At 36.3% G+C, this 12,500-nt stretch overlaps 1 protein-coding gene across 1 annotated transcript in view; it reads left to right on the top strand.

Moving 5' to 3' along the window:
* LOC120540634 (transmembrane protein 43) overlaps positions 1-12,500 on the top strand; it is a 37,994-nt gene that overhangs the window by 17,952 nt on the left and 7,542 nt on the right. The window contains exons 6-9 of the mRNA XM_039771562.1: positions 107-176; positions 6,428-6,498; positions 8,324-8,445; positions 12,299-12,373. Of these exons, the coding sequence (XP_039627496.1) occupies positions 107-176; positions 6,428-6,498; positions 8,324-8,445; positions 12,299-12,373 (338 nt within the window). The remainder of the gene's footprint in view (positions 1-106; positions 177-6,427; positions 6,499-8,323; positions 8,446-12,298; positions 12,374-12,500) is intronic.

Here is a 12,500-nt window from a genome sequence, read left to right on the forward strand (position 1 = left end):
TATTTATACTTGGCATCATTGTTAATATAGCTTGGTTACTTCCTATAACTTATTGTAATGCACTGTTTCTAGTGGAAAAAATGTAAAATATTTCCATTTTTTTTAGACACCGAGTGGAGACCAGAAGTTATTAACAGTCGAAATTTTGACAAGGAAATTGGACATACAAACCCCAGGTAACGCATTTAATAATTTTGATATAATACGATTCAGAGTGACATCTAGAATTAAGCCAATAAGACAGTGTTATTGTTGATGCTGCAAGTGTTGTTATGAATAACATTGTTACCAGGTATATTATAAAGAAAATTATTTGCTACCAATCGCCCATTTATAATTTAAACCAATCAAAGACAGTACCTTGCATATATCGAGAGAAAAAGTGTACATATTATTAAATCGTTTTGAGTGATGTGATATTGCAATTAAATCAAGAAAACAAGCAGGTCTATGAATCCAGAAGTCAGTAAAAGGTGAATAAAGACCTTAGCCAGCACAGTCTACTTGCATTGTTTGCATGGAAACCTGGCTTAGTGGATTAGGGGATGTAAGTCAGTGTGAGTTTTCCTGCTGTGGCCTTCAAGATGACAAGTTACAGAACATTAGTACAGCATGGTGAAATGCATAAGAAGGAAATCATGAAAAGTGCCTGTCATATGATGCTAAATAATAAACTGTTAACATTTTAAATATGATGCAGTGTTGAATGTTTTTATAATTTCATGAAACTAAAGAGCATGAGGTGGCATTGGTGATATTTAAAGGATTGAGAGACTTAAGAAATATTATTGTAATACGTGACTTATGGTGTAGATGTAGGTACCAAAATGTCCAAAAAACTTCATAATGATCAGCTAAATGTAACAGCCAAATATGGACAATCGTAGCATATGACCAGAGAGAGAACAATATTATACAGTACAGTGTAGTCGGTCATTTCTGATTATCTGAATTACTAAAGATTTTTGAAACTGAAAGGTTTAGGTCTTTAGGCAAAATCTAATGTTCAATAGAAGATACATTAATAAAAAAGTAACACCTTTTTATATTAACTTATTGAATGAACAAAGAAAAACTAACAGCAAATGACATTGTGTGAGAAAGCAATAGTCCCCAGAATCCAAAAATCCTTCAGGCTTCTCTTGCCTCAATATAGGTAATTGTTTATAACTCCATATCAGAAAGACCCTGGACAGAAAAATGGGGGTTTCATTGAAGACAGCAAGGCATAAACCACTTCCAACTAAGAACATCTTAAAGGCTTGTTCGTCACTTTCTAAAAGAATAATCTCGTCATCTTGGAAGCTGATGAATAAGTTGAGTCATGCATCAAGAAAATACAAAATCAAATCAATATTAACAGAGCAGAAAAGAAGCAATTTTTTTTTTTCTGTCTAGCATAAATAAAGTCCAGGTCCAAATTCTATAGAGATGCCGTGGAAAGATTTTACATGATTAAGCTTGAGAGCCTACCAGTATTTCTTAATTAAAACAATTCTGCAAGGAAGAGTGGGCTAAAAGTCCCCCATAGTTATTGCAGCTAAAAGTGACTCATTCAGTTATTAAGTGTAAGCAGGTAATTACTTTATCACACTGTACCAATTGGTGCTTAATATAGGTTTATTTGATTATTGAATTATCATTGTCCCGTGTACATAATGCAGTGAAATTCTTATCTGTATGTACCAATCAGCATGCAACTGTCACCACTCTCTGGTGCCATGATAAGTAAGAGTAATTACCTTATCTTCAAACTTCTGTCTTCCTTATGTGAAATAAGTACCTTACCACAAAACCTTTGTCCTCTAATGACCTTATTTATTAAATAAGTTATTGAAATAATAAAAATGTTATTTGTTCATTCGGGTGCGCTTTATCTAGTATCATTTTCATTTGGTGAAAACAATTTTCAGTAATATAGAAACTTGGGAAGTGTAAAAATTTTTTTTTTACAGTATTGTACTGTATACAGTATAGTGATGGTTAAGAGGAGAACATTCACCCATTTTCCCATTCTTTTCAATCTTAAAGAAATGAAAAAGTATTGATTTATGCTTAGAATTAGAAGAATCCCATGAAGATTAAAATCACCAAACTTTAAAACTGGAGGAGATTTTAAACTACTACTGCGGCCCAGTTTCTGAAGGGAGGGGATCATGCTCTGCTTCAGTATGTCACAGTACATGTTGGCATTCATGGCTCCCTCAATGAACTGTAGCTGCCCAGTGCCAGTAGCACTTGTGCAGCCCCAAACCGTGACACTCCCACCACCATGCTTGACTGTAGGCAAGACACAATTGTGTTTGTACTCCTCACCTGGTTGCCACCACACACGCTTGACACCATCCGAACCAAATAAGTTTATCTTGGTCTCATCAGACCACAGGACATGGTTCCAGTAATCTATGTCCTTAGTCTGCTTGTCTTCAGCAAACTGTTTGTGGGCTTTCTTGTGCATCATCTTTAGAAGAGGCTTCTGGGACGATAGCCATGCAGACCAATTTTATGCAGTGTGCGGTGTACAGTCTGAGCACTGACAGACTGAACTCCCACCCCTTCAACCTCTGCAGCAATGCTGGCAGCACTCATACGTCTATTTTGAAAAAGACAACCTCTGGATGTGATGCTGAGCACGTGCACTCAACTTCTTTGTCGACCATGGCGAGGCCTATTCTGAGTGGATCCTGTCTTGTTAAACTGCTGTATGGTCTTGGCCACCGTGCTGCAGCTCAGTTTCAGGGTGTTGGCAATCTTCTTATAGCCTAGGCCATCTTTATGTAGAGCAAAAATTATTTTTTTAGATACTTAGAGAGTTCTTTTCCATGAGGTGCCATGTTGAACTTCCAGTGACCAGTATGAGAGAGTGTGAGAGCGATAACACCAAATTTAACACACCTGCTCCCCATTCACCCCTGAGACTTTGTAACACTAACGAGTCACATGACACCAGGGAAGGAAGATGGCTAATTGGGCACAATTTGGGCATTTTTCACTTATGGGTGTACTCACTTTTGTTGCCAGTGGTTTAGACATTAATGGCTGTGTGTTAAGTTATTTTGAGGGGACAGCAAATTGATACTTTTATACAAGCTGTATACTGACTACTTTACATTGCATCAAAGTGTCATATCTTCAGTGTTGTCCCATGAAAAGATATACTAAAATATTTACCAAAATGTGAGGGGTATACTCACTTTTGTGAGATACTGTACAATATACTTTATGAAATGAGGGTGAGCATCATAATTTACAATACTCTAAGTATCACACAGTTATTCCACAATAGTAATGTCTCCTATAAAAGCTATGGTTAGAATCTTAGCTTACTGTATATTAAAGTTGAAAATGGAATCGGAAGCTTTTTTCCAACCTTGTGTATAAGGCACAATTTGTTCACGGGGCGCAAATTTATTGTTAATATATAATCATTTAACAATATATTGACAATTTGTGTATTTTAGGAATGGTGGATATTTATCAGGATGAAATTTACAGTAATATTTCAGCCTTCAAGTATCTTTTGCTTGGATACCATATTCCAAGTAAGTGCTACACCAGAAGATTTTGACTTCTTTGGCAAATTTCAATCAAATCATGTCCTTTTTTTTAGTGGATACCTATTGACCTAGATGTACCATCCTGCCAAATTAGCTTTATTTAAATAAACAGGAAGTAGTGTTTCACTTCATGAGTGGATGAGTGAATCTGTCGACTTTGCATTATACATACACACACACATATAAGTACTGTATGTGTATATATATTTAGAAGGGAAAACACAAACAGAAAAAGTTTGAGAATCCACCCCATATATTGTGAAACAACAATATCTGAGATTGAAATCAAGAGAGTAGTCACAAAAGACTAAGTCCCGAATAGAACTAGACTAGAAAGGTGAGGTGCTTGGCTTTTATAAGCAGTGGGCAAGGAACAGGTGGGTCTGTGAGGGAATTGGTGGAAGTAAGGTCAGCAGGACGGTGTGGTCTGGACAGGGATGCAGTCGTTACTCTTGTTTTATCTGTGTTTCCCTTCTGATGATCTGTTGAAGTAGAAGAGGGAGAAAAGACATTAGTGCACTTCATCAACCCCTGACTCTGCATCTTACCCTCAGTTAAGCCCTTTTCCTGCCTCCTATGCTCATGGTATGTGACAATAAATATATATTTGTCACAAAAGATTCAACAAAGAACAAAAAAAAGATTTTGGGCAGCCACACATATATTAATCCCTGGCTGCAAAATGTAGTCAATAATCACACGAGATGTGAATAGTTTGGAGTCTTGTACAAAAATGCATTGCTGGCAAAAAGATGGCGGTTTTAAGGCAGACTGGAGGAAGTGACATCACCTCTGGGACTGGAACCGGAAGTGATGTCACTAACAGCCCTCCACCCCAAACTCACAACACCACATCACTCTGTGACCAGAAGTGACATCATCTCTTGGGTTGGAAACCAGAAGTGATGTTGTTGTGCCCGGCATCATTGAGGCAGGAACTGGAAGTGACGTCACCGGGGGCCAGGCAGAATTTCTTGTATCTGGTCTGCAAACGAGTGAGAGAAACAGTTAGTGCACTCCACCACCCCCTGGTTTGACATGGAATTTACTCTTATTCAGGCCCTTTAGCTGCCTCCCATGCGCATGTTTGTGACAATATATACTGTATATACAGTATGCACTGAATATATATATATATATATATATATATATATATATATATATATAATATAAGGCCTGGGAAAGTTAACACGTTAATCTGGTGATTAATGTGGCCAGTTTAATGCGCTGAAAAATATTATAGCATTCAGGGCAGGCAATGAGGCGATTGCTTCATACTGGTGTTCATTTTGTTGATTTATACATACTGACATAGATGCGGGGGAGTGGGAGGAAAGGGGGGTGGGGTTATGGCAGTCCTGGTGCTGGAGAAAAGATGCTAAGATAAAAATTGATTTTTTCATTTTATGTTTCTATAAGAAGGTTGAATCAATGTCATACTACCTAAGTGCAAAATAAGTTATCTCTGAATTGCACTAAAGCCAAAATAAGTCTCTAGTACCTTTGTATTTAACTTGCCAGTCTGCCAGGTAGCTTTCAGTGCTGACTGCCCCAATATAATGACAAAATTCTACGGAATAGAAGTGTAATGTTTATTCCTACCCATTATTCCAGTATGCTGTATCTTCACTAATTTATGCAAAGAAAGCAACGTAACCATCTAAGTAATGCATGGTGTCAGTTCTTAGGTAAGGTAACAGCTACAGAGAACTTTTTGCGTCCCAGGAGCACAGGTGTAGGTAGAGTAGTGTTTTCCAGCCTTTTTTCTGTGGTGGCACACATTTTGTAAGCCAAAAAATCCCAAGGCACACCACGAGTCTACCAACTATAAAAACATTAAACATCATACACGTGGCTAAACTGTCCAAAGTGTCTTGATTATTTAGGCGCTGTCGAAAAAATCAGTTTTCGAGATTGGTACTTGGTTTGAGAATGAATGAGATTTTTTTGGTTGTTGTTTTTGTAGGTGCTTATAATACATTGGCCTTGTTTTCTTATTGCCTTCTTTTCAACTTTCCTTTTATCAAGGCATTCAAATTCAGGTTGTACTTGCTCAAGTAGTATTTTGTTAAAAGGTCAGGTTTAAGCTCACTGTTTAAGTTTAAGCTATGTCATTACATTTTTTTAAATTCCTTTATGTTGATTCTACATTATTTTCGTGATTCAGTATGCATTTAGTTCATGATTTCAGTACTTATTTTATGACTACTTGTTTTAATGTTAGATGCGATTAATTACATACAATGATGCGATTAATTAGCTAACTTTTAAACGATTTCCCCCCTTATATAAAATAAAATAGAATATGGGAGAGCAAAATCATTGTATTCAACTTAGAAAAACATACTCCATTGGCATTTTGTCTTAATTTTAATTCTAATAAATTTGCTACAATTCATTCATTGACTGACCATGATGATGCTAAGAAATATGTCACTAAAGAAAGGACAAAAGTAGCTTTTTGTTTTCCTTTTCTTTTTAAGTGCTAGCTTATACTCAAATAAAAACATAAGGAACAGCTTGGTGTCTTATTGGGTCTAACTCTGGGTTCTGGTAAACATCAGCTTCTTCATAATAGGAGAAATTTAACAGCATGCTGTTTCCTTTGTCCATAGATGAGCTTCATGTACAACAGTGTATCTGTGCTATTTTAATTATAATCTGTTGCATAAAATGGACACATAGTAATAACACATTTTCTAGAATGTGATGCTTGTTTGCTGTCTCCTTTTGTGTTAGAGCAGCTGGCATCCAGTTTTCTGCGTAACACTGACCTCTCCTTGCATAAATTTGGAAGGGTTATTTTAAGTTCAAATTTGTAATTCCAGTGTCTGACATTTATGCTCCATTTTGTTCCATTTTTTATCTAGTGCAATGGCAGTGGAATCTGTTACAGTTGTTTCACCAGATGTTTCAGTTGGTTCATTTCATCTTTCCACAGGTATTGTGCATTTTGTTCTAAATTGTTATTTTCAATTCAGTTTATATTTGCCTAGTGCTGTTTTACTGAGTTCAGACTCATAGCTCTATAACAGCGTCACAGGTAAAATGCAATTACATTTTTAGTAATTAAATATTCATTCATAAATTATATTTGTGATTCAGATTTGGTGTGCTTTCTTGTTAACACACAATAGAAGACAACTCTTGGCATAAAATAAATTCTGACACCAGTACTTATGTTAGCTGTATTACCTAAAAACTGAGCACATACTATTGGCATTCTCCTTGTGATTAATAAATTATATCTAATCGGATCTAAACATTCTGTATTTGTGAGTAACATTTTAAACTCATTAAGAACTGAATTTCTGATAGTTTGTACGTGTACTTTCTTATTCATACTTTTTAAATTCTCCCCAGTGAAAATTATATCTTGACCAGTAATGGCGCACTGCACGATAACGTGCAGTGAATACACTTAACTTGAGCATTCCTAGTTTTCATCCTCTTTCTCTGTATGTTTACCATTCGTTTGCTTAGAGGTTGATGCCCTTGCTGTTTCCTAAGCAGCTCTTCTTTTCTTCAGCCTTCTTCTTTCGTCAGCATCTTTTCGTGTTAAAACAGATTAAGTCAGTTTTTGTGTTACAATTACTTAGTACGTTTCGTTTAATTTTTTTATTTAAGTCTTCAGTCTGCTTCAAGATTGATTTAAGATATGAAGAGGTAGAGGAAGTGACGGCGAAGGGGGTAGGGATGAGAACGGCGGCTGTAACGCATGCACCCTGCTGGCTGCTGTCGAGAGTTGATTCTACAATAAAATAAAATGAAAATTTAAAGAGGAATAACCTTGGAGGTCAACCATCACCCCGAAAGGGGATAGTAGATGTGACGTAGTATATGTGTACCAAATTTCAGGTCAATAGGTCAAACAGTTTGTGAACTACAGAATCAGAATCAGCTTTATTGGCCAAGTATATATACACATGCAAGGAATTGGACTCCGGTTTTACCTTGATTTCTGTGCATGTGTATGTGTGTATACAGCTGTCACAAAGTAACATTTCTACATGTACAAGAAAGAAATATATATTTATATATACATAGCTACATATATGTAGGAAATGTGCAAAGTGCATAATCAGAATAAATACAAACTATGGAATATAGAATAATGAAATAAGATAAGCAGTTACATTATATACACCAGTTCAGTACAGTGGATGATAGTTATTGACTGGTTTATTGCACAAGTATTATCTCTGCTGTGAGATTAATTTAAGTATTCATGAAAGTGATAGCCTGCGGAAAGAAACAGGTGATTTAAAATCCTGGACAGACAAACGAACAGCCACGGTAGTGTATTATATATAAAGATTTGTCCATCTTCTACAGTTTTATTGGACTTTACTAATATCAGAATGTGTTGTTAATGTATTCTGTTCTGCATTGCTGTAGTTTGTAACTCTGTTCCCTAACAGCTTTTTAAAGTTTTGTTTAATTTTGGCACTGTCACCGTCTGTGAGGAGTTCAAATATTCTTCTGTGCTCAACTGGACTTTCTCAGCTACCTGGAGTACTCCCTACCTTTTAAAGATGTGTTTTTTAGTTAATTGGTACCTCCAAATGTATCATAGTATAATTTAGCATGATTATAAATATGAGGGTGCTCTGTCATAGATAGACATCTCTTACAGCTCTTGTCCTGGTTCAACACTAGGATAGGCGATAGTTCCAGTTCACCCGGTAATCGAAGGTCACAGAATGAACAACTAGATTGATCTCTTTTCTCGTCAATAATTAATCTAATTAAATTAAAATTTTCAGGCTTAACAGACAAAGTGGACAACTTCAAAAAATTGCATCTAGGAAGCTTGGGGATATGGGATCCTTTTATTACAATAGAAGATGATTACTTTTACCACACTGTCAACCCTAAAAGGCCTGAGGTAATTCTTATATGTTATATTTTGTTACTCTTTCCTTTGCAACAGGTTTATAGTACTGTAAAATTTTCAAGTAAAATACTGTTTGATTTTAAAAATACAGATGGAATAGTAACTTATGTAGATTAAGAGGCTGACACAACGTGTAATGCCAAAAATAACATATACTGTAACTGCTTCATGACCTCAATATAATAGGACATTCCTACCATATGCTTGGGCTAACACAAAATAAACATTTTTATTTTGTAAGTGACTTGTAATTATTCATGAAAATAAGACACAGTGACTGTGTTAAAAACACACAAATGTGCATTTCATATGTGCATACGTAGTGTAATATGCTTTTTTCATTCTTTGATAAGGGATATCATTGCCTTGTGCATCACCTTTTTAACAAAACAAAAATGAGCAAATAAGCATAATACCATTATTGTTCAGAACATCTTCAAGAAGTTAGGGTGATCACAATGTTTTTGTCTGTACAATAACAAATGAGTTTTTGATGCTGAATAATGATGACAAGGACAAAGCACCCTTTCACTTAACATACTTCCATTTCCTATGACACAGCTTTGAGTGGTAAAACATGATCTGACATTGAAGCCCAAAGAGGAATGTGTGCTGTGTGGTTTGTTAGAAGAAGGTGATGCACTGTCTCCTCAAAGCAGTTTTTATTTAAAAAAAAATTCTTTAGCTGTATACAAAAATAATGTTGCTTGTGGAGTGTGGCATTTTGGCGCGTAGGCATGCATGAGGTGGATAAACTTGTCATTGCACTGTCTGCTCCAAGCTGCTTAGAAAAACTGTCAAGGTTGCTGACTGTTTTAGACTGCTCGTAAGAAGTGCAGCTTTAGTGAGACTGGGGATATAAAGACTGTGTATACTTATGGTAAATCATTGCAAAATTAATATTTGCACTGTACATGAGTATTAGACATGTGCTTTTGTTTGCCGAACATACATACTGGGCCTGTTTACAACGAATCGTCTTTTTTTGCAAATCCCATGAAGTAAGTATGTGTTCATGACAGATACACGCGTCACCTAAAGACTCAGTGCAGTTTTCCACTTCAGAGCTGCTAGGAATTAGATAACTGGAAAAAAACCGAAAAGTGTCCAAGTGTCTAAGCATAAGTAGCTCCGCAGAGATTTGATTTAGAGTCCGTGGCTAGCTCAGTCTGTATAGGTCATCCATGTAAGTTGAGACCGTACAGCGGGGAAAATAAGAATTGAACACGTCAATGTTTTTCTCAGTAAATATATTTCTAATGGGGCTATTGACATGAAATTTTCACCAGATGTCGGTAATAACCCAATAATCCTCACATACAAAGAAATCAAAACAAATAAGTCTTAAGTTATGTGTAATAAAGTGGAATGACACAGGGAATAAGTATTGAACACATGAAGAAATGGAGGTGCAAAAAGGCATGGAAAGCTAGGAGATCAGCTGAAGTCTGTCAGTATTTAGAAAGCAGTTCTGCCCCCTATCTGTGCAAATTAATATCTGCTGGTTTAGTCCTAATTGATGACATATAAAAAGGTTATTCATTACCAAGGTGTCGCACAAGAAGCATCTCATGATAGGTAAATGCAAAGAGCTCTCTCAAGACCTTTGTAACCTTACTGTTGCAAAAACATGCTGATGGCTTTGGTTACAGATGTATTTCTAAACCTCTGAATGTTCCAGTGAGCATTGTTGGGGCCATAATGCAAAAGAGGAAAGAACATCATTTCAGCATAAAACGGCCACGACCAGTGCTCCTCGCAAGATTTCTGACAGAGGGGTCAAAAGAATACTCAGAAGAGTGGTCCAAGAGCCTAGGACCACTTGCGGAGAGCTTCAGAAAGACCTGGAATAAGCAGGTACAGTTGTTTCAAAGAAAACAATAAGTAATGCACTCAACCGCCATAGCCTTTATGCACGCTCTCCGCGTAAGACTCCACTGCTGAAGAAAAATGTTGAAGCTCATTTAAAGTTTGCTGCACAACATTTGGACAAACCAATGAAATACTGGGAGAATATAGTCTGGTCAGATGAGACCAAAATTGAACTCTTTTAGATGTAACTGTACACACCATGATTGGAGGAGAAATGGCACTGCACATGACCCCAAAAACACCATACCAACAGTGAAGTTTGGAGGTGGGAACATCATGGTGTGGGACTGTTTTTCAGCATATGATACTGGCAGATTTCATATAATTGAAGGAAGGATGAATAGAGAAATGTCCTGGGAGATTGTTGATAAGAATCTGCTGCCATCTACCAGGATGCTGAAGATGAAATGAGGGTGGACATTTCAGCAAGACAATGATCCCAAACTCACAGCCAAGGAAACTCTTGATTGGTTTCAGAGAAAGAAAATTAGGCTGCTGGAATAGCCCAGTCAATCACCCGACTTGAATCCAGTTGAAAATATATGGAAAAAACTGAGGATCAGAGTTCATAGAAGAGACCCCCCAAAACCTTCCCGACTAGTTTCTCCATACAGGAGGTGTCTTAAAGCTGTCATTACCAACAAAGGCTTTACTACTAAGTATTACATTTTCAGTAAGCGTGTTCAATACTTATTCCCTGTGTCATTCCACTTTATTGCACATAATGTATGGACTTCTTTGTTTTGATTTTTTTGTATGTGTGGATTACTTGGGTTGTTACAAACATCTGGTGTAAATTTCATATGAATAGCCCCCTTAGAAATATATTAACTGAGAAAATTATTGACACATTCAATACTTATTTTCTCCGCTGTATAAGAAAATGATGGGGGTGAGTGATAAACCAATCGATCAGGCATACCAGATGAAATTCTCTTTCTGCTGTGGATTTGGGGGTTGGGGGAACACAAAATAAATGTTACACTAAAAATGAGTAATAAACTTGCAAACACCTGTAAACATAAAATGCATCTTTTCACAAAATGTGCAAATCTGCATGTACAAAATACAATGTGAAATTCTGGTTTAATGTTGGTTTACTATTGCCTTTAAGGTCTTTGTGTGTAGACTTACATGTGTAATAAGTAAGTCTTGAATATTACTCAGCGTGATTGATAAGTCATTGTTCACCCCTGGTCTTGACAATGCATGTATATTTTAAACTAGTGAGGGAGCTGTGAGAAAGCCATGTCTTGTCCTGTGTTTGCTCAATGGTAGCGTGAGAGAGATAGAGGAGCTGTGTCCTTATTATTTCCACTCAGAGTGGTAAATAGTTAATATTGAATACATTTGAGAGGTGTGTCAGTGTGCACTATTATTCAGTTACACTTGTTATTTATTAAAGAGAATATGTTTCAGTCCTAAAAGTATATATAGGGTGGTCCAGATCTAATTATGCAATTTTCATTACACTATAACTTAAGTTTATTAATAGAGAATTCACAAAAAAATATTTTTGTTGCTGATAGATGGCAGCACCTGCCCTGCATTTCAAAATGACGGGGAGACGTTGTCAGTCGAACAGCGGGTGCGATGTGTTCGCCTTTTCATAATTGCATAATTAAATCTGGACCACCCTGTATAGTACAGACACCATTATACTGGTATCTACCAAAATTTTAATTATACTGTGATTTGGATTTCTGGCCATAACACCCATTCCTGCACTTCTGCACATGGTACGGTATAAACTAAATTGTTGCCTTTTCATTCTGAACTCCATGGCAGGCTGATAGTACTTCAGACAGATGTTGTGATTTCTATGAAGATTTGTTTTTTGAGGCTTTCCCTCATATCCATCTTTGCAGAATATGCATTATGTTAACCCCATGGTACAAAATTGAATGGTTAAAGTTTTTAAGTTGATGATAGAAGTACATATAACCTCATTGCTGTTTGTACTTTGGTAAAGGTTGGAGACGTGAGGGTGTCATTCTTCTATGCAGGACTGAGTGGGGAGAACATCAACCTAGGACATCCTGATTTGGTAAGCTGTACTTACTACCTTTTCAGTAATGAAAGTTTTTTTTTTTTTTTGTTTTGTTTTTAAGTTAAGGTTTAGTACATTTACTCTTTAACATATATGTATACAAATATGGAATTATTATAAAAAA

This window comes from Polypterus senegalus, chromosome 12 (genome assembly GCF_016835505.1).
Source record: "Polypterus senegalus isolate Bchr_013 chromosome 12, ASM1683550v1, whole genome shotgun sequence".
Taxonomy (NCBI): Eukaryota; Metazoa; Chordata; class Cladistia; order Polypteriformes; family Polypteridae; genus Polypterus; species Polypterus senegalus.